At 41.2% G+C, this 22,431-nt stretch overlaps 4 protein-coding genes across 4 annotated transcripts; 3 read left to right on the top strand and 1 right to left on the bottom strand.

Annotated features, from left to right (window-relative positions):
* Nucleotides 1-785: 785 nt before the first annotated feature.
* On the top strand, nucleotides 786-3,817 carry LOC131886570 (DDB1- and CUL4-associated factor 17-like; the record flags this gene model as incomplete). The annotated part of the gene is given in 4 exon segments (XM_059234941.1): nucleotides 786-1,563; nucleotides 1,654-1,860; nucleotides 1,942-2,075; nucleotides 3,248-3,817. Coding segments are annotated over 4 exon segments (1,578 nt in total). The 3' UTR covers nucleotides 3,711-3,817.
* Nucleotides 3,818-3,955: 138 nt separating this feature from the next.
* LOC131886572 (dual specificity protein phosphatase 3-like) lies at nucleotides 3,956-22,048 on the top strand. The gene is made up of 6 exons (XM_059234944.1): nucleotides 3,956-4,388; nucleotides 4,846-5,184; nucleotides 20,274-20,503; nucleotides 21,289-21,322; nucleotides 21,389-21,466; nucleotides 21,872-22,048. Exons 2-6 carry the CDS (start codon nucleotides 4,874-4,876, stop codon nucleotides 21,969-21,971), a joined length of 753 nt encoding a protein of 250 aa, XP_059090927.1. The 5' UTR covers nucleotides 3,956-4,388; nucleotides 4,846-4,873; the 3' UTR covers nucleotides 21,972-22,048.
* LOC131886573 (uncharacterized) lies at nucleotides 5,344-7,181 on the bottom strand. Its single transcript, XM_059234945.1, has 2 exons — nucleotides 6,433-7,181; nucleotides 5,344-6,392 (listed from the first exon to the last, which is right to left on the bottom strand). The coding sequence occupies exon 1, from the start codon at nucleotides 7,049-7,051 to the stop codon at nucleotides 6,626-6,628; it is 426 nt and encodes a 141-aa protein (XP_059090928.1). The 5' UTR covers nucleotides 7,052-7,181; the 3' UTR covers nucleotides 5,344-6,392; nucleotides 6,433-6,625.
* LOC131886571 (uncharacterized) lies at nucleotides 13,239-15,937 on the top strand. Its single transcript, XM_059234943.1, has 2 exons — nucleotides 13,239-15,156; nucleotides 15,227-15,937. The coding sequence occupies exons 1-2, from the start codon at nucleotides 14,165-14,167 to the stop codon at nucleotides 15,465-15,467; spliced, it is 1,233 nt and encodes a 410-aa protein (XP_059090926.1). The 5' UTR covers nucleotides 13,239-14,164; the 3' UTR covers nucleotides 15,468-15,937.
* Nucleotides 22,049-22,431: the final 383 nt, after the last annotated feature.

Below are 22,431 nucleotides of genomic sequence, written 5' to 3'. Positions count from 1 at the left end.
GTCTTTGGAGGAAGTATGTCAAAATCGCTATTCTATAATATTCTATTGCTGGATACCCGAGAACAGTGGATAATTGAGTGGTTGGAGGCGTTATCCCAACCATAGAGTTGATAAGAGGAAGGACATGTGTGCCGAACAAAATTTGACAAAAAAAATCAATGGGGTTTTCCTTTATCAGTGTTTACCATAAAAGAGGGAAGCAAAAAGACTGCTCAAAAACTGTTGTATTGGAGGTTGAAAACAGAAATGAAAATAGTTGTGATATTTTTTGCGGTCGATAAAGTTATTGACATGGGAATGCACTTCCGATTTGGGGAAAAAAGGAACACTTTAATGTCGTTATTAATATTCTTAGTTCACAGGTAATCAGTTCCTCCAGTGCCTTAATGCGAGATGTTATGCACATGAGACATTATACATCTACAATATTTATCATTTGAGAAGGGCGGTACCATAAGCAAGACCTGAGGCCAGTTTTTTATCGTCAAGGATTGAATCTTAGATCAAGAAAGAATCCAACTTATGTAGTGTAGTAAGATCTTTTCTCGAGCTAAGATTCACTTCCTCTCTTAAAAGAACCCTTGAAAAGTTGGGCTCAGTTCGGACTAATCTCTCAAGATGTCCGTTTTGGCACGATCTAGACGAGCTTGATGAGCTTGACCGACAACTACCGCCATCTAGCCTCACTTTCTGAACTGGCCTAGTAAACATCAACTCCAAAAAAAAAACCATCCAACCAACTCTATGGTCTGTCTCTTATTATGTTTATGAACACACATATCTAATATCATGGTCGAGGCTGTAGCCATTCAGAATGTTGCCTGGGAGCTGCATCGTCGTGAATTGGGCGGCTGTCGCGTGCCCTGCCCCGCCCCTTGTATTAACGTGACGTGTCATAGCCGGCAAATTCTGAAGCAAGTCATCCTGGCTGCCCATCGCCAATACCAACCCCTTCTGCCCGCTCCCCTCACCTCGGCCAAAGACAGCCTGTATTGCGACGGGAAGCTCTTCCTGAAGCGAGAGGCCCGATCCTACACGTGTCTGGCCTTGAGAGACGGCCCCGTGGCCTTAAAAGCCTTCGATGCGTCTCCGTCTTTACCCAGTCTGTATTCACTGCCCGCCTGGCCTAAATGGGAAGATCAAGAGATGTGGGCCGGGTCGTTACCCGAGTTTGTGATCCCGCCTCTGGCGTTGAACGCCCACAAATCGACCTTGATTGTGTTGCAACAGGACGGCTGGTTGAGTTTGTATGACGGGCATTCGGGTCAGATGCGGCAACGGGTGTTCTTGTCGAGTTCGGTCAAGTATCGAGAAATGGTGTGTGATGCCGAGAGCTCGAGTGTCGTGCTCAAATCCACGCGCTTCATGATCCGGCGATCGCGGACTTTGCTCTCTATGATGATTTTTCATTTCCCGCCCTTGACCTTTAAGGCGCATTTTAACGTGAGCCAATCCATTTTTGGCTCGACCATCGTGGATGCGGTCATCAGTCATGATTTGCTGATTGTCATGCATTCCGACGACTCACTCCGCGCTTTTAGTTTGAACTACATCTTGGACAAGGTGGGCCTTGAAATTTGGAAATCTGATTTGGCATGATTTGGTATGTGGAAAGAACTTCATAGTGGTGGGTCCAAATGTTTCGCTTTTCAGTTCACGTTGAGACACTTCAAGATCGGTGATGTGGATGAGAGCGATTTGGACTCTCGTTATGGTCAGCTTCCGGTCGGATTTCCTTACAATGTGGATATCACGCATTTGCCACCTTGCCTCTTTCACGTTAAGTCCATGCAGCATCATTTGCAAATTGGCTCGTTTCCGTGGAAATATATCGTCCGGGCGAGTCACTCCCAATGCGAGGTCAGTGAGCTCAGAGTTCTGAGAATTTAGAGGCATGCCACTAATGCGCAGGTAATCGCGGAAATTTGCCCGTTCCTGTAGATGTTCAATTTGAAAGACGGATCGGCGGTTCGGCGTGGAGGGATTGAATTTTCGGATGATATCGAACAAGATGAAATCTTATTTCACCCGGACGAGTCGCCCAGACTGATACACGTGTCATCCAATGCCTTCAGGTAAAGCTTTGATTTCAAGTTCTCCAGGGCTTTTATCACGTTTCAATGGGTGGAAGATATCCGAATTGTTTTGAAATCCTTGTTGGACCATGGAGGTGGGCCGGATTCGGATGGATCGATATTCTTGAATTATCGCCTATTCGTCCCGGGAAGGACGAGATCCGGGCAGGTTTGACATTCTCATGCCCCTTTTTTTGAAGTGCCTTACGTAAAACGAAACACAGTATGATCAAAGATACGATGCTGAAGATTAGTAAAAGAACGCAAAGGCTGACTCCTCCCCAAAGAAGCCACGTTTTGATTGGTTTGGGATCGCTGGCAGCCTCATCATTCCTGATGGTCGTGGTTCTCAATGTTGTGCTGGATGGCTTTTCAACGAATGAATCCATCCAAGTACTCCAAGAGTCGCCCAAGGTCCAAGCACTCCATTGAAATTGAGCTTTTGGCTGTAAAGATGATGATGACCATGATGTGTTACGGGTTTTAACACTCATCACTCGTTGGGGACTTGAAAGGTTACTCTTCTCCAGAGTAAGCATTCATGGGTTACTAGATTGGTTATGAACGTTCTAGTATCTCTTAAGGCTATTGTCCTCCCGAAAGTTTGAGCAGCGGTCATTTTCTCACCCTAATCTATATTATCAATCAATACGTCCTAAGAGGCTTAGGCCTTATGGTGGTTACTAGCAACGTATCTTGGGCATTGAAGAATATAAAGGTGTAAACCTATTCAACAGGGCAAAGGGGTCTACATTAGTAGAAGCACGTTGCTTTCTCAAGTTTTCTCTATCAATCCCCATTAAAGGGGAAAACTTCATCGGATTTCTTAGTAGACTTGAGTAATATTCATTCATATCGTCGGAAATTTGCTTCTTTTCTTCGCTTTTTTTTCAATTTCCGTAGCTGTTCATGTACTTATGTCCGTGGACAAATATTTGTTAGAAATGCTATTCAGTCTCCCATTTTTCGTGTCTAGATTGTGACCCGCGATCTAAATAATGTATGTAGGTCAATCTTTTACACCGTAAACGCAGTTACAGTACCTGCGTACAATCACAGCCACAGTATATTATCAAAATAATGCTTGATATTCAAGGACGATCTTCCCCCCGCTCAGTTGCGACGTGAATATCAATCTTGGTTATTATTTTTTATTTTTTTTCTCATTTTAGAGTATTTTATATTCATGGTGCAAACCAAGATCGATTAAATGCCAGTTCAATGGAGGAAGTCTTCCAACTATCGCCTTTTCATCGGCAAGGAATCTCGGAAGGAATGAAGCTGATGACCCAATTCGGGCGAAAAATTCGCCAACCGGTGAACTACAGCTCATACTTTGATCTCAAACAAGAAATCACCTTTGACTACGAGGATGAACTTGATATCTTTGCTGTGATGGCAGCCTCTGAAGTCAACACCGATGATGATGGGTCATTAGAAATGAACTTGGACAAGATCTACCTCTTGGATAGTAAAAGTTACAAAGTGCATCGAACTGTGGACTTAGATGTGGTGGTGAGAATGACGAGTAGCTCTTCTATGAGTGTCATCATGGATCGAGATCTCCTAATTGTACGTGTAAGAAACCCATCCTTGAGCTCGACTTTCATCTACAGACTCCGAGAACCTGTGTAAAAAACTTCGGGCTTTCTTTTTTTTGCTCAAGAGACTGAGATGAGACATGGCCAAATTTGGCCAAATCTGATTAAAGAAGAAGAAGAAGAAATAAATCTGACGTCCGAGTTCACATTTTTTTACTTTCCAATAGTTGGAACAATATTTACTCAGGCGATGTCCCAAATGAGGGCATGACAAGCCTTGACTGGTATTTAAGGCTACGCTTAAGGAAATCAAGCACGTTGCAATTAGGCCCAAAGGACGCGTTAGCAACCTTGGGCCAGCCAATTGTCAAAAGGCTGAGACTGGGGTGTACTTAGCTCAAATGTACTGGGCCCACCCGCCCGTTCCAACTGGGTCCAAACACCTATGTGTGTGCCAAGGAGCGTCACGATGCTGGCCGAGTGGCAGAAAGTTGCCATAAACGAAGACGGATTTCCATGAAATTAAACGCTCCATAGTTCTTCGAATACAAATGACGACACCGCTTTGAAACGTAAATATTTTGATACTCTCAAGTATTTGTCGGTCAAAGTGATCACCCGTTCGTGTTTGTGACATTTCCAAATATAACCTTCCGTCTCCGTCTCGTCGTTGAGGACAAATTGTAGGCGCCAAGTGTTGGAAACAGAATCCTACAATAGGGGCCACTAACAATCAAGTTCGAACCAGATTGGAGTCCAACAAAGACAAAAAGTAAGTTCGTCATTTTGTGACTTTGAAGTGGATTTTTCATTTTCTGAGCAATGCGTCTCGAGGGTTTTGTTGATTCCTGTTTCCTGGCAACCAAATTGGTAATGGAAGCCTCGGGCGAGTTGGAAGGCGTTTTCGTGATTGTTCTTGGCCTTTTCATCAGACTAACTGACAATAGGCGTGAAATTCATCGTGTGTGAGGGTAATTAGAACCAGCTGATATCCTTCTCAAAGAACTACCTTTGAATGAATGAGAAAACTTAAGATTACCAAGTCAAAGGAAGCGAAACCAATGTTGTATTGTTGAAAAAGTGCTCTAAAAGTTGAATTCGCATAATTTTGAGATAGATAAAGTCTCGCACTACAAAGGGTTTGACCAAAATTTCCGAAGCCCTTAGATGCCTGGCTAGTGCTTTTATTATGATCCACTGGATATCAATGAGACAAGTTTTTCTTACAGGAAGAAATATTCCTACTGAATTGAAGCCATGGCCGACATTCAAACCCTGGCATTTTCTCTAGATACACCCGAGTCCGCTTTCCAACCAGTCTGTGGAGGACGGCGCTTCAAGCGAGCCTTCAGCAAGGCTGATTTTCCGTTGCTCGGGGACGAAGATTCCAAGGGAACCCCTAAAGAGCACATTTGCCTCACCGGACGCAGTCGTCAATTGATCCCCAAGAATCTTTCTGTTTCGGTCCAAACCGTGCGATCTTGGTACATGGATCCGAAAACCGGTCGATGGCATTGGCCGGTGAACGGAGCGGATGAAGTCTATCCAGGCTTGTTCTTGGGTGATGAGTAAGTAGAACGACCACCGACCTTCATTCCGCTCCTCATTAGTAGAAAGACCAAGTCAAGATCAGCGATATTCTCTTGGTTTTTATCCGTACAGAATGATTCCAATGACTGCTTACGGAACGAGTTCTCCTTATCTGTTTCTACATGCCAAGCTTTTTAGAGAAAGACGGATTTTTGTATTTGGACTATTCAATGAACATATCACAATGAGCTTTTACGACAGTGTTAAAAATACTTTGGATCACAATCAATAGGTTCAAATCACAGTCGCGATTCACACAGACATAACTTTAAGATTGAATGTTTTATCAAATTTTATGGTATGTTAACATTCCATGTGCATACGGGGTGGCCTGATAAAAATGAATGAGTTTGTCATGTGATCAAATGATAGCAAGGTCAATTTCATAGTTAAAAAAAATACTAGACAAACATCTAAAGAAGATGCTCTGAGGGTATTTCTCGATGCGTCCATCATCTGCGACCGCCACAGCACCTAAACTACGACAAAATCCATTAAATTTGGCACGGGAGGAGAGCAAGCAACGTTGTTGTACTCGCTTTACATAACTGCTATACTTCGTTCACTCTTGTCTCTTGTTTTCATTCTACTGATTTCTATACCTCTACTGGGACTGTAATCCTCATCAGTAGTCTTTGATAGCGAAAAATGAGTACAACTTGATCGTACGAGTAGAGAACCTTGATAGATGGCCAATGTTCAAATATTGACATGGGAAATTTTGATTTGAATTGTCTATCCATTCATTTTTCAATGTTGATTTCCAAATTGTCGTTATTTCTGGCCACCCTGTAAAAGGCTTCAATGTGAAAGAGTAAGGTAAATGCAAAAGGGACTATTTTATTGCATTCTCGAAGGTTTGTATGGCCATTGTACGAGTTCACGCACTGATAGTTGGTATGTGCGTATGTAGGAAATCTGTGTTGTGTGACTGGTTGGAACATTCTGGTCAAGCTAAATTTGCAACGAAATGTGGAACCCCACCATTTATGGCCAGTTTAGCCAAGCTATTTTCCATTTGTACTATGGTTTATGTCGAGGGAACGTTTCATTTCTAAGCAACGTTTGTTAGACGCAAGGAACTTTTGTGTAAAACTCGACTCGAGCACTAAAAACGAAACATCTAATATGATCCACTCTTTGGCACATTCACGATTGGTTATATTCTTTTTTGGTTCAGGTCAACCTGCTGTACGGCCAAGGCGTCTTTTTTGGTTCAGGTCAACTGTTGCGTGTTGATTCACGTATCAGCCATGCATGATATCCGTGTCTTTTCCGAGGGGCGTTATGAGATTTGAAGTACTCAACATGATTGTCTTTGAGGCTAAAAAGGATTTTCCTATCCCTTTCTTCAACATGATGACACGTACCAAAGATACACTCCTTACACTTCTATCGGTCCCATTGCGTGGTTCTTTTTTAATCCACGTTGAAGGCCATGCCTTTGCTGGTGATTTGCTTCCCATTCTGAATGGGCGGCAGGACACTTCGTCGATGGGTGAGATCCTTATGTTCCTCCAACCAGGCTCCACTTTCCAATACTCGAATCTCTTTGTCCACGATGGGTGTGTTCAGCGAGGCATTGAGTTTCTCTTGAGCTTGTCGAATCTCATCTCGACCTTTGCGTTTGAACTCGTCTAATCGGTCTCGATGGGATGAGGATCCCGATCCCGATTGAGACACGACAGATATTTGCTCATTGAAAGTTAGAACAGGTAGGGCCTGGTTCTCGATATCCGAGTACACCACCTCTTCGGGGCGTTTCTTGTTGTGCAAACTAATTTCCGAACCAGAGCCGTAAGACCCGTTGGAGTAAGCGTCTTGCGAAGAAGCAGCACAACCCATGGTTGGGACAGAATATTCGTATTAAGGAAAACGTGCACAAATACTGGCTGAGATTTGAAAGTTGGCCTCCTTGAAGAGATTGCCCTGGTTTGGACGGTTCTGTTTTGACGACCGTCTAACAACGAAAGGAGGGCTTGCCTTCTCTTCTCTGGGGAGGATCGACGGAGGTCAAGTCCATGGTTGGGAAATTGTGTGACGTCATTCCGAGAAAGGTTGAAAAAGAATATTGATTGACTGTTTTCAAGTTTGAAGTTGTACTTTGTGTCAAAAGAAGGTATCCGAAGAAAAATCTACCTCCATTTATCTTGACACACGTCAAATGAAGTGACAAGAAACTAATGTTGCCTCGGCAGCCTTCATCCTCTTCTGTCTTATTGCTTTTATTGCCCCTTGATGAAATCTTAGTTTGAGTCAAGGACTTCATGATTGTTTGCTTTCTCAGTCGGTATGTTAAATTGAAATGTTCTCATCGATCACTTCCCTTCACTAGCCTTGTCTCAAACTGAGAAGAATGTTTCTGCTATGCTCTCATGACTTCATTACTACAGATCCTATGGATTAATTAGTACCTTTACCTATGGATGTAAATTTATCATTTATCATATATAATGGATGTAATTTATCATCTAGATGAGCAAACCGGCTTACATGTCTATTCATGGGATCTGTTTTCTACAATTTATAGACTTTTAATGGCAGTCTAAGAGGCAGCAGCACCAAGGTTGGAGAAATCTTTGTTAAAATCATAGAGAATAGCTATTTCTTTTCCGGAACAAGTCACGAGCCCTGTCGGTCTTTGTGGTTAAGCAAGCGAGTTGATTAATGTTGGAAAAAAAGTTTTTTTATGATTGAACATGACTTGCTAATGACTTGAGCAACGTCAGCTTAGGAGAACTAGTCTAACTTTTGAACAGTGGCTAGCATCCCCAATTCCCCATAAGGGATGATTACTTTGTGTATTCTATGATGCCGAGCTTCTCAAATTTGAGAGATTTTTGAATTATGAATTCAAGATCTTCACTCCCAACAAAGGACAATCAGATTGTTATGATGACAGACCTTTAAGTGCATAGCAACACAGATTAACGCGAATGATGTACTTCGTGAATTTTATTGTAGTGGAATATTTCCCAGAATTAAGTGACTTCTTCGTGAACGCCTAAAATCATCAAGGGAGGAGGAAAAAACAGGTCACGCCTAGAAATGGATGTAATTTATCATCTAGATGAGCAAACCGGCTTACATGTCTATTCATGGGATCTGTTTTCTACAATTTGTAGACTTTTAATGGCAGTCTAAGAGGCAGCTGCAGCAAGATAAGAATCCTCTCGCTAGGTGTCGTGGGTTCAAACCCTGGTGCCTGATGATAACCCTTATGATAAAATGGGACCTGCCAAGACCAATGGTTCGAGACGAAATAATTCACAGATTATTGAGAGCTTTTGACCTTTGTCGAAAGCTAGAATTGCCCTCTAAAACCACTTGATGAGAGAGGGACGGCCAACATGGAGAAGATAAAGCTTTGTCAAAATCCAAACTAATATCAGAATGTACAACGAGAAATTCGAAGGTCTTGAATCCGAATGATCCATTTGCCTAATACCTACTATAAACTAAAAAGCGTGTTCTACCTACAGCAGGAGCAGAACAGCAGAACAAAGAAATAGATGAAGTGGGACGAGTTTGTCACGACGACAGTCCCAGATTTGATAAAAGATGAGTCAAAGAGCTTGACCTTGTTCTAGTTCCTACCGAACGAGCTAGTAAGCAAACTTTTTTCCTTTTTTGCAGTCGCGCGTACGCAAATAAATGAGGAACTCCAAGGCCGGCTTTCTCTTGATTTGAAATGTTGTCCCGAGCTATAAAGTGTATCAATATTGCGATCAAAAGTGAAGCTATATAGTTGGGAAAAACGCACTCATGTCAAATTGAGGTTCGCTTGAGGATTGTGAGAAAAGAAGTATGGAAGCATAAATGACCTCGAAAAGACTGCAAATTGGCTGGCCCATGTCGATGGTCACAATGAAATCATTCTAATTGTACCCTCTCGGGGAAAATCCCCGGAAACGTTCATTTCTGAGGGTTTAATTTACGTAGTCTTTTCCTCAGCTATAGAGTCAGCCATGACGTTTTTTTCAATGGCGTGTATGAACGAAGCCCCAATGTAAGCTTGAAAAGACGGTTTGCGTCAATCCGTATTCCAATTCCTCAGTAGACTCAAAGGTGTCCATGTTCTGATTAAGTCACAATGGAAGTTCATCTTTTTTTGCCATATATAACATAACAGCTAGAAAGCCTTTGAAGCCAAGATTAGTTTCTGACAACGTCATTAAAGAGCATGTCCGAAGAGCCCGCTTCTTCCACGGATCTCTCTCTGGGTCAGTGCAGTAATGCTCTAAGCCTCTATGGTTATATTGCTCTGTTTTGTCTACGATTCTAAATGAAGATCAGAGTTTTTTTGAATAGTGGATCTTTTATTGAATGCAGAAGATACACGTGAGGTTTGAGATCAAAGTCAAGCGCAACTTATCCTATTCCGTTTGGGAGAGGATTCAACTTTACCCAAAGCTGACAACCTCCGAGTTTGTACTCTCCATTGATGATCAAAATTGGACAAGGGCTTTAATAGGGTGTTACAAAAGAAACGGTGCTCAAAAATAGACATGGTTCACAATTTGACAGAAAGTGTGAAGCTCATTTGAAGGTTTGTAGCAGGTCCATGATTAAGACAGAATGGCAAACCTCAAGAGTTTTGTCACATACCATCATCGACTCCCTGAGCCGTAATGAGGCATGCAATGCCGTTAGGTGAGATTTGGAGTCATCAGTTTTCTGGTAACATTTTGATCTTCTGAATCAGCCAATTCACCATAATGGAGCCAGAATTGTGGAAAGGTTGGGGCATGAGCGTGTTTATCTAGTATATACTTTGGGCATGAGTAATGCTGGATATCAGATATCGCTCATTGATTTGTGAAACACCCGGCAAAGGTGTTCACAGCCTTAAGCTTCATTTGGCATCTTGATTTGCTTTGCTCTCGGTAATCAAAGGAGAAAGACCAAACGGCGCGAAAGAGCTATGATCAATAGGCCTGGACAAAACTTGCAGATAAATGTGGCCTTTATTGACAATAAGTTCGTTCAAGAATCACGTAAATTTGCAGATAAAATTGCGAATAAACTTCCCAAAATGTAGGCAACAAGTTAATGAGGGCGTTAAGGGCTAACATAGATTCATATTGAGCAATGTATGTAGATAAAAAGGACTACCGTCATCATGACTTTCGGCACCGACGTTCCAACCCAACACTCCTGGGAACAAGTTACGTGTTGAGTTAATGTTGTCTCTCAGACCATTCCGCTACATTAGCTCTTTAAAGGTTAATTTTCGGCACCAGGATTTGAACCTACAATGCCTGGGGAGAAGATTCTTGCCAATTAAGCGGTGCCTCTAAGACCATTTACCCCCACCATACAAATATTTTGTCATAAAATTATGATTAACCTCAGCAAACTTTCGCATGTGTCTGATTTTAAAGGAAGGAAACAGTTATACAAGTGCATGTTGTGTGGGTAGATAGGGAACTAATATTTGCAAATCTGACCTTAATAGTACTGCTGGGTTAGGAGAGTTCTCCAGGTGTATGAACTACTCCTGGGATTTGTTGAAATCCTCCAGATGAATGGATCTCAACTATCATATACAGTCAAAGACCAACTTTATCCTTTAGGATTGCAGTCCACTGACATCACTTTATATTCGATTCTAATGTGTTCCTGCTCAAATTATAAGATAATGGGAGAAGTTCGTTTTAAAAGTTATTTATTCAACGAATTCTTATGTTACACTGCGGTTTTGAGTGATGTTCATCTGGGAATTCTTCATCCGATATTGCAGGGTGTCGATCATTTTTTTGTCACACCTTAGTCAGAAAAAAGTTTGCAGAAATTACACAAGTTTCAATGTCACGAATAAAATTGACCCAAATTCATGAAATTTATTGTAGATTGCAGATATCCTGATATTTTCATACTAAAATGACTAAAATTGCGTATCAAGTTGCAGAAAAACATTTGATATTGCTGATAAAATTTAAAATATTGACGAAAAAGTTTTTTTGCAGATATTAAAGGATTTGTAAGATGCAAATTCTGGCTGGCCCTAGTGATCAACGTGATTTTTAGCTGCTCTCGGAATCAAATCGTAGCTTGTTCGGAAACAGTGTACGATCGTGCGTACATCCAAAAAGCTTAGTACATTCCTTAGCGCCATTGAGACGATCAAAGTTGTTTGACGGCTTCCATCCGACTCGTCTTGCCGATCTTGTTGACGTTAAGGATCAGGGATCAATGTATTTGAATGCTGATGCGAGACAAAATAGTGGATTTAGTCATGACGCAGAAGCTTCAAAGCCAAATGAGTAATGTGAGTGGTATGTAAATCTTTTGGGATCTTCCTTTTTCACACTCAACATGCCAAGCGAGGTGTTCCAAATATCTGTCTTGTTTGTGAAAAGATGGCAGCTGAGTGAAGAAGAGCGAATGTTAATGAAATGTCCATCATAATTCAACTCCGCACGCTGAAGAAAACTTCGGGCTGTGAAGGCTTCAAAGGCCATAAAAGGCCATGAAAAAAGGTGAAAAGCGATGGGAAGTCTGTCTGTGTATCTGTTATTGTTTAGTCCGCCAGGGTTTTCCTTCCAATAGCGAGAAGTACGAGCATCCGCATCATCCAAAGGAACAATTAAGGCCAATCCTATTAGGGCTTTAAACGGGAGATTTATTTTGGTATTGCTTTCCTTCTGATGGGGCTTTTGCTTTCTACCATGTCTCATAAATAGACTCATTCTCCAATGCATTGTTTTACCCTCAAAGTCGACACACACTAGGCGTTGTTGGCGGCCAGAGCTTTTCAAACCGACCAGGCAAATGATGAGCGTGCAAGAACTACATGTGTTTACGAGTATGTGGGTTAGTTAGCAAAAAGGACAATTCCAATCCCTCTGCTTTTATCCCTTTATCTAAATGTCACAGTTTCGATGGGACAAAAACTCGACGAAAAAGGGCCAATCGAAAACATCATCTTGAAAAAATACACCTGAATATTAATTGGTATGAATATAAATGGGAAGAGGAAATGCATCAAGTTTTATTTATTTTTGTAGGAAGTTAACAAGGTATCATTGTTGCCCCAAAACAGGCTCCATCATCAATATCTATCGATGATAAACTTTCCAAGCCCAATTGGAGTGAATCTACGTGCATGGTAAAGAACTTGATTTTATCGAGAAGACCTCATTTCGTATTGAAAAGCGACTGAAACTAGATTGGAAACAGAATAGTCTTCATCAAGTAAATGAGATTATCTCGAGTTCGCATTCAAGAGTCAAACACGCCGTTTCTAAGCAATGCGAATTGGCAAGCAATTTGACACTGGTTCCGTTTCTTCACGAGTGGAAGTTCAAACGAAGTGCCACACCACATTCTGCACAAAATATGAATCCATTGTAAAGCGTTTTCGGGAACCAAAATGCCCTCTTTTTAACACAATGCACGGTTGAGATGAATATTGGAGCGAGAGCATTTGTGAACCTCATATTCTCGACAACGTGCCCAGACCGGATTTGTTTATTTTCCTCGGAAAAGTCTCTTCTTCACTGGCGTCTGGAACAAATGACGAGCGTCAATCTTGTAATTGTTCAACATGAATCTCTAGGGGAATTTTGTTTTGTTTCCAGCAAATTTGGGACAAATGGATTGCCAATGTTATAGTCCATGTTGTACAAAGTCATCCCTAGAGCCATAGGCACATTGAAGGTTAGGCCGTCTTTGGATTTGAGCATAAAAAGTCCAATTGTTGTACATTGAGTGTACTGTGCTCCATTTCGATGTTAAAGGGCTTGACTATCATTTTGTTACTCCCCTGGGTTGGCTTCTCATATTTCGTAGGTTTAATCTGATATGGTACACATGTGCGTGGTTCGTTTCCGCCATCCCATTTGTCGTGGAAACGCGAGATAAAGGACGCATGTAACTGGCTTCATGAAGGCCTCTTTCACATCATATCAAATAGTGGCCTGCATGCAATGAGGTTGTTTAACAAGATCCGTGTTCAGTATGCTTGCCATGCTGTCTCGTGTTGTCATTACCGAGGTATTTGCAATTTCGGTTTCAGCCAAATCTCAGATAATCTCCCACTTAATGCCACCTTGTCATTTAAAGTTCGTAAAAGCATGTCAAGGTCCAGGACGAGGCACATTCCGAAAGTCTTTTCGCGCTCAATCCACCACACTCAAACGTGCAAGTGGGATGTACGGTATGTTTGTATGTTTGTATGTATGTCTGTATGTAGATAACTTGGGCACGTACCTTTTGGCTTCTTAGAACCGCAAAAGTTCGAAGATTTGAAGGTAGAATAGCGACTGAGTGAACGAGTGAGTAATGAATCTGGAGCTTAGTCGCCTTGAGAATGATTAAGGTTTGTTCCCGCCTCTTTCTATTGAGTCATTTCAAAGAAACTCGAAGAGAATGCTCATTGGAAAAATTCATGGGTGCATGAGATATGTCCATCGCCCCGAAACATTTGTGCTTTTCACTCGATTTGAAAAGAGCATCTGTATGATTATCGACGTATCTCCCAAGCGCCAAAGCCAAAGTTAAAGGCTGAGGACTGAAGGCTGAAGCAGGATCAGGGGTTCTTTCTCCCTTTTCCGTCCGATACTCTCACGTCTTCACGGACATCGAGCGGTTCTCGTCGAGGAGAGGAACACGCGAAGCCAAGGACCGGCGTTGGAACAGGGATTCCCCATTGAACGAAGGAACTGGATCTGCGAAGGATGTTCCCGAACTGCGACGCAATCTCAGAGGGCAGTTCCACGGATTGAGTTTGAAAGCAACAACAAACATTGGAGCTAGTCCTTGACTGACTCTTTGTAGGCCAAGACTACCGATTCCATCCAGCGAGCTGGACGAAACATTCCTGCGCATTTGATCATAGGCTCTGATGACCGAGTGGCTTGCGAATTGATTATTTGATTTCTACCCTCGCCAAGAATCGCCATAGTAAATTCTTGATTTAATCGTGCCACAAGGATCTCCAAAGCTCAGTTCTTCATGGGCGCTGCTCATTCGAGAGCCAGACCAGGAGCTGGACCGGCCAAAGTGAGCAAGATGAAACCCGATCCAATTTGCAACACAGCCGTTAAGGAAAGCAATTATGGATACTTCATCCTATGTATCAAGGCTTGTGATAAAATCAAGATCGTCAATCCGACCAATCCGGTGCTGAAACTCGTCACAGCAGTGGTGAAGAGGCACTTTAAGATCCTCAAATCTGGTTGGGACAGGCATTTGGCCTTCTCCTTCAAGTTGCAGCCCTCCAATCGGCATGCTCTCATCCACCTAACGGCTGAGGTTCTCCTGACCCTATACAAAAATGGGTGGGAACCCATGACACCCATTGACTTGAGTGTCAAAGGTATTGCTCAGAACCAGACTGCGATTTGCTTCCGGAGGGAAACGCCAGAGGAGGATATTCCGACCTCCTCGACTCCACTTTCCAACAGCTTTGAGGACTTCATGTCGCAGAGGGAAAATCAGGACTGTCTTTGTCTCGAAACGAACGGCAAGAACATCCTTGGCTTTCACGAGGTGCCCAACACAATTCTCTGTGATTTGGTTCGATGTGTGCAAAGCGAATGGTCCTTGGGTATCCGTGGCATCTCGGATGCCGTGTCTTCCGTTATTTCTGATTACACGGCTGACCTGCAGCTGAATGTCCTTCCGGGGGAGATTTCGGATCGGAAATTCATCCAGCTCAACGGCAAACCTTGGTCTCAAAGTGAGGATGAGACGGATCATGACGATGCTCTGTGTGCCGAAAATCTGGTCCTTAGCATTGTGGCTTGCTTAGCTCGGGCTCAGTACAAACTTCAGATCTCCATCCAAATGGACAAGCACACCACCGTTTTCTTCTACATTCACGATACCGAAAGCAAAGACGTTCGGTTGCCAACATTTTGTGGCGTGGGTTTGGGCGAGAAAGATGGGCTCTACGTCTACCGACCAACAATCACCCGAACTCAAACGTCGTTCTTCCGTTCAAGGTATGTCCCATGAGCAGTCAACAAAAAATATAGCATGCAATAGAATAATATTTTCATTACAACATTTCAGGAATGGGAAAGGAAAATCTATCCGGAAACGCATCCGAGCCAGTTTCCGTCGAAAGCCTTCCTCCAAAGAAAAGAAGAAATCCACCGTGGGCGAGGCTCCATCTATAGTAGAACGAGAAGTGGGTGGAGGAAAGCAGAAGAAGGTGTCCATTATGGGGAACACGCTCATGGTCCAACATGCATTGGCCAACTCTCTGGAGACACCTTCGGAGGCTGAAACCGATCCGGATTCAATCCATTAGTGTGAACCTGGTGTTTTGATCTCAGTTCTTGACTTCTGGGACGATAGAGAGCGAAAAAAGAAGATTTTTGAAATACCTCAGTCCATGTTTGTCACACATACCTTACTATCGGCTAGAAGTTAGAGACAATTGGCTCTCAACTTCCTCTGCTTGAGAGCTCTGTCCGTAGGGAAAGATAAACGAGCATACTTTAGTTAAAGCTCGTATCCAATTGATATCCTACATCCGTTCTTGCTTTCAATTCCTGTTAGTTGAACACCATCCAGTTTTTTGCAGTTCGCTTTGTGTAAAAATAAATTGAATTATTTTGATAACTATGGTTCCACTTCAACCGATTGGCAACATCTAATAAGCATCGTCTTGCCTTGTGGGTTGGAAACCTCCAAATTCATGGTTTCCATAGGACGCTCATATGTTTGGCAAGAAAAGTTTGGTCGAGAGCCTGTTCTGCCAGAACTTTGGGCATTATATTTTATGCAAATGATTTGTATTGCGTTATTACAAATGCAATGGTTCGAAACTCTAGACTATCCTCAACAGAGAATACGTTTTGATTGTGAGATGGCGTATCTATCCTTTGCCGTCACAACCAAAGTCTTCAATATTACTCTAGTTGTAAGGTATGGAGAACCTCGACTTCATTTCCCAGAATTGGTGTTTGGTAACATGTTGAATGCCTTTCAACATAAAGTTAAACGTGACTCCGTTTTTGTTCCTCAGACAGATAGTGAAGTATATGAAAGTTCATACACTCGAGGTCCTAATCTCATGAAAAAATGAAACGCGTCTTTTACCTGAAGCATCCTCCTGAACATCAAAGCCAAGATTGACTTTTTCTTTGTACTTTGACTTGCTTTCCCTCTTTCCTCCCCGAGATTTGAAATGGAGGAAATGTTTTGGAATATTACACGTCTAGAACCTATCCTGGGGAACTAACTACCTGCAGTTGAAGGGGGGGGGGACGATCATTGGCACATTCATTTGTTTGCTTCAAACTAAACTTCCCAGGAAATGACCTGAGCTTGCTCATTAATGTCACGCACCATGATGATACTAACATTCAACGTGGTTCCCTTCTTAGACCCTTTGTTTGAGCCTTTCAATACACGTGTGTCACGTTGTTGGTCCAGAAACACAACAATGGTCCATCTGCTAGGGATTGAAAAGACCATCAACCCTGAGAAAAGAAGAACTTGTTTGTTCTGTCATTACTTTAAGTCGAGGAGAGAAGCTCATCCTGTAATCCTGCACTAACTAAGCATGAAGGGCCCTTCATAATATACTGAAAGCAGAGTCGTCAAAAGGGTGCTCGTCAAGAGCCTGACAAAAATGTACCAAGACGTTCATATCATTGATAAAAACACTTTTTGAGTGTATAAGAGTAAACGAATGTGTTCTCATCTGAGATCCGAGAAGCCAATTAAAGCCTTTGATGGCATTGTCCGACCCTCCCTTGTGCTTATCAATTTATTCCTTATGTTCCTCGAATCAGTAACCATTTAGAATTAAGTTCATAGACTAAATCGAGGAATCAAAGGCATGTAGTGATCCCTCATTGGTGACCAGGTGTCCCCAAATTTGACCAAAGCAGCACTGCTTTTTGCAAACCCAGAGACCGCCCATCCTTATTTCCCAGGACTTGGCCATTCAAAGACCAAAGCCCTGTCATCAGGACAGGTGAATGCAAGCAACCAAGGAAGCCTGATATGGATTCATTTAAACCAAGAAAGAGGTTGATCAACATGAAAAAGTTGAGATTATTGACAGCTGATTGGGTAGACATCGAGTACTTGTGAGTGAGTGTCTCTTAGCCTGCCTGCCTGTGAATCTATGTAAAAAAATGTCAATCATGTATTTCCCTTAGAAGTGTCCTTACATAGAGGAGCAAGGAACATGACTGACAAGCCAAGTTTGCTCGCTCTCAGATCACTGACCAAGATGAATCGTTTCATTGGCCATTACTCCCCACATTTTCAACAGGATTCCTGACACCTTGAGAGAGTATCAAAAGTTTCTAAAAATGTTGTAAAAAGCCAGGGGGAATTTCAACTCTATTAACTTTATCCCCAGAGGCCAACAGCAACCTGTGTCCAACCCTTAGACCGCAACTTGTGGACCCATACTCTCATTTTCAATCTACTAAAGCGAAGTGTTTGTAATTAGGCCTTGGGACCTCATTCCATATTTTGAGGCTAAGCTCCAAAGTTATTAGCTTGCGAAGTGACCTGGTCCATAACTACATCCATGATAATGCTATTCAAAAACGAAAGAAATGAAGAAAACCAACAAACCATGAGTTTAGCCTTGATACATATTTAAGTCATATAAATGGTGGGTGTGAACTTCATGTTGTTTGGCCTTTTGATTATGAAATGCATTAGAAAAAGCCCATTAAGTTACATCTTTTTTTGATAAATCAGATATATTTCTGCTGACACAATTTTGTTTTACGTCTTCAAGTTTGCCATCCTTTTGAAATAATGAGGTGCAAGAGCTTTGTAATAAAAAAATTATCACCTGACACTTTTGTCTATTTGTTCAAAACGAATCCAACTTATTAATCATAAATATACTATATATGATGACACTTTATAGATTATATTTTTAATGGCTGAAAGCGTTTGTAACTGCCAAAATCAAATATATTTGGGTTCAAATAATCACCATAAATGCCTTAATGGCAAAAAGGGAGTAATTAAAGGTTAGAACAGTGAAGTAAATTCGCCATTTTACAACATTTTACACCCAGTTTGATAACTACATATATGACAACGTGATGAAAATAACATTAGTGTTCAATGTTAGTGATCAGAATACCAAGGGTTTAACAAAACTCACGCTTTTTAACCTACAGAGTTATTACTATACATCTTGCCCCAACCAACCAAATACTGCCATTCTCACGAGTTGGGCTCATTTAGACTAATAAAGTGTTGGTCAATTTCATGATCAATTGAACATCTCTGCCTATTGGACTTTTCATCGCCCAGAACAGCCCCCTCTGCGTTTTCTTGGTGCGGACAAACGATTGTAAATAGCTGCAGAGAAAATTATTAGATTTTGACATTTTAACCCTTGTTTTGTTTGCAAATATTTTACCTAAAATGAATACTTTTTTCGTCTTGAACTGCTCCGAATGGAGCGGTAAGAAAGCCCGCAAAAAAGAAGAAAAAACCAGCAAAACTTGATGGCTTTGAAAGGTCTCCCGAAAAAGTTGTTACATCCGAGGCCCTAAGAAATCCTTGTAGCGAGTGATACCTCTATAAAGTCTGAGATCTTATAGCGCAAACATTTTCGTTTCCATATCTATTTATCGGCATCTAGTCGAGGTAGACGGCGCCACCTCCGCTAAATGAAAAAGACAATAGCGATGAGCTCTCAAACTCGACGTGCACCAAGGCACAACATGTTATCATGATTTTACACCACCTTGGTGAAATGATAAGGTGATTCTAGTTCAGTCATTTTACTCATCATACTTTACCTAGGCCGTATGATTTGATGGTTTAAGATACACTCGTCGAAGGATAAACCACGAACTTCTAAAAATATGGACTGCGAAAGCTTCCCGCCAAATCGGCCTGCTCTTGGTCAAAGTCAAAACTACTCTGAGCCATTTTTCGAATTAAAGTAAAACAATAAGAAACGTAGATCCCTTCTATTGAAGACAAGTCATCTTTATATTATTTTCCTGTAAAGTGGTTCGTTTCAAAGTAATGTTGTCAAAAGCTTATGTAGCTGTTCGAGAGCAGGCCGAAAATTCAAATTTTATGTAGTGTTTACAACATAACTTTGAACATATTATCCTGAGTTTCCTAAGTATAGTTTTGGGCTCAAATTTGGCCAAGTTAATCTCTTCAACTATATCTTGTGGTCGTATCAATTGCTTATTTGGAATAAAGTGAACGGTTTTGGAGATAAGCAATTCTTGTTTGCGTTCGCAGTTCACATCTCTAGAAGTCCGTGGATAAACAAGGTAAAATACTGGGTGGCTGTTTTTATTCTATTTTATTACAATAAGTGTGGCCAAAGAAGCACTATCTAACGTATCATAAATATTACAATCAGCACCTTGGAAAAAATCGCGTTAGGATACTGTATTGTTTATTGTACAGGAAACTCGACCACTCCTTAAGGTGCATACTGAGTGTGTAGGGGTGAAAAATTGAAAGTAGAAGACAAAAAAAGAAATGGCTCAGCAAGACAAGCGGTGTGACCGTACAAAAAGGACACAAATTTACAACCCTCATCTCAAGTGCACACTTAGATCCGTTAAATTAAGTCCTTTTCTAAAGACACGAACATTTTTGCTCTCACAGATTTTTGGGGCTAAGCTTGTTCCATGGTTTCAACACTCGTACGACAAAACACCACTCTCGGATCACGAAACGAATTAACGGGATCCTTATTTCAGGCAGGGCTCGTAGAGTGCGAACACCAGGCACTGTCTGTTCAGGCTTTTGTTGTACCCGTTGAAATACACTGATTGCCCCTCTGCAATACTGAGTTAATATGAGCAATTATCATATTTCATTTCAGAATAGAGTTCTAAACACAAAATATTATTCCTATGAAGATATCCATGATATGCTTCAGATTTTTGTTGATTTTTTTGCACTGCTAACCCATTCTTCAATAAACCATTAGATGACGTTTCTCACCGCAGTTCTCTTTGTAACACATTCGGTGCACTAGAAAAGACAGATACTGTAGAATACCGTTTAGGTCATTGTAATGATTCTTATAAAGGCAAAAAAATCGTTTCTTAATCTACTATTTGAACATATTTGAATGCTTTCTTTCCAGATCCACAGCCATGTGTATTCATATCCTCAAAGACTTGGGCATTGGCGCTGTTCTCAACACTGCTCAAGGCAACATGACCGATTGGAGCTATGTGAACACCAAGGCCTCTTACTACCAAAACACAGGAATACAATTTCTCGGCATTCCCGCCATTGATCTCAAGCACTACCCTATCAATACTCATTTCAAAGAAACTTGCGATTTCATCGAGTCAGTTCTCAAGAAAAAAGGTTTGATGCCACTTCAAAGTTTTACCCACTCCAACTCTAATGAGATAGGCAGTTCTGGAATTGCACATAAGTTGGTGTTTTTTTGGCGTAGGTTGCCATTCATTACACCCGACGTTTTGACTTAATGTTGTTAAAACTCTAGGTAGAGAAACGATTATTGCGAAGCTATGTGTCCAAGATTGGATGTACGAGTATTTAACTTTGAGCACTTTTAATAACCTGGTTCAATTATCACTGAGAATATCAATGCATCAGATTCTTTTTCGAATGGGACTGGGCTTGTTTTGGCTCTTTTGGTTGATTGCCACAAGTGGGCTAGCTCCAGTAGTTTGTGTAGAGTTGTGTAGAAGGCATTGATTCCAAAATGTTATTTCTCAACCCTAGCAACTCCGTCTATATTACAGTGATTCATATACAATTCTTGACAGAAATTTGTTATTTCAAGGAGTCCATGGGCGAATTGCCAATTGGACGGCTTTCCTTGAAGTCAAGCAACAGAACTCAAGATAAATATATCGTGTCATGGCCCTTGTTGCCCAATTATTAATATGTGTTCGAAAGAAATCTGATTGACCTGGCAGGAGTGACGCTTCTCTTCCACAGAGCTTTAGCTTTTTTACTAAAGTGAGTTACGTACCCACGCATTTGGCCAGCAGATTTTTATCCTTTCGTGGTTAATTGCTGAATTTTGACTATGATATTTCCTGCTGTCTTTTAATATCATTTCTATTATCATAAACAGTAAGGTTTTTGCTACCATTATTATGCTTGTTTTATAATTGTAGGACGGGTTCTCGTGCATTGTGTCCAAGGAATAAGGTACGTCGGCTATGAACATGAAACCTTTAAGCACATCACAATATTAATTACGATATTTTCATTCAGTCGATCTGCAACAGTTGTGTTGGCATTTTTAATAATGAGGAAAAAGTTGAGCTTAAAAGAAGCAATTGATGTCGTTCGGTGAGTTATTGTATTGAATATATGTGATATGATGTATTATATCATTTAGATGTTGTAATGACAATACCGATATGTCCTGCCCTAGTAGAAGAGATACAAATGTTACTCGTTGCCGAAAGTGCCGATCAAAGTAATGACAAGGCCAAATTCGTTTGCCCAATGATGGATATTAAACGAGCGAGCATATTTTGGCAGCAGTACATCCCAAGCACTCAAAGGGTATCCATTCTATCTAAGTTGATGAGGCCAAGTAAGAAAAACTTTGACTGAAAAGAAGGTTTTTTGGCACTTTTTCCCTGTGCCGTCTTGCCGCTTTCCAGAAGTTCAGCGCATATTGCTTATAACTGATACGCACAATGCTATCAATATTATAAATGACCTGAATTGGCGTTGATCTTTTTTCAGTTCAAAGCGATTCATTGGCCCTAATGAGGGATTCACCGAACAGCTCATTGAGTTGAATGATCAAGTTCATGGAGGTGCTAAAGGATCGCCGAAAGCGTGACAAAAAGGCCAATTGTAAAGATGTGTATTTGCTATTGTCCAGTGTCCATCTTAAAGAGCATACAAAATTTAAACAGTTTTTGTCCTTTTATTGGCCCCAATAGATTTATTGTCTACCATAAATTTCAAAAGAATCATTCCTTTTTCATTTGTTTGCATGCAACCACTCGAAAACAAACATGTGAATAGAAGAGCATTGGCAAAATGACAAAATAAGGAAATAGGTCTAAATAGTGAAGTTAATCCCAGTAATTAGTGTTTATTGTCACTTCCACTCAATTAGGTGTCAAAAAGAGAATACACATACACAAAAAAGTATGAGTCTAGGTCTTACACGGAAAAAACATGACAAAACGCCACGAAAATACATCATTTTAACTTCCTGTACCAACCAAACTTTTGAACTTAGAATAGACTTGGAGAGACAAGTTTTGTTTGTTTGATTCTGATCTATTTCAAAG

This window comes from Tigriopus californicus, chromosome 9 (genome assembly GCF_007210705.1).
Source record: "Tigriopus californicus strain San Diego chromosome 9, Tcal_SD_v2.1, whole genome shotgun sequence".
Classification (NCBI taxonomy): Eukaryota; Metazoa; Arthropoda; class Copepoda; order Harpacticoida; family Harpacticidae; genus Tigriopus; species Tigriopus californicus.
The sequence above is the reverse complement of the archived record's forward strand: the minus strand, read 5'-3'. Positions and strand labels throughout refer to the sequence as shown.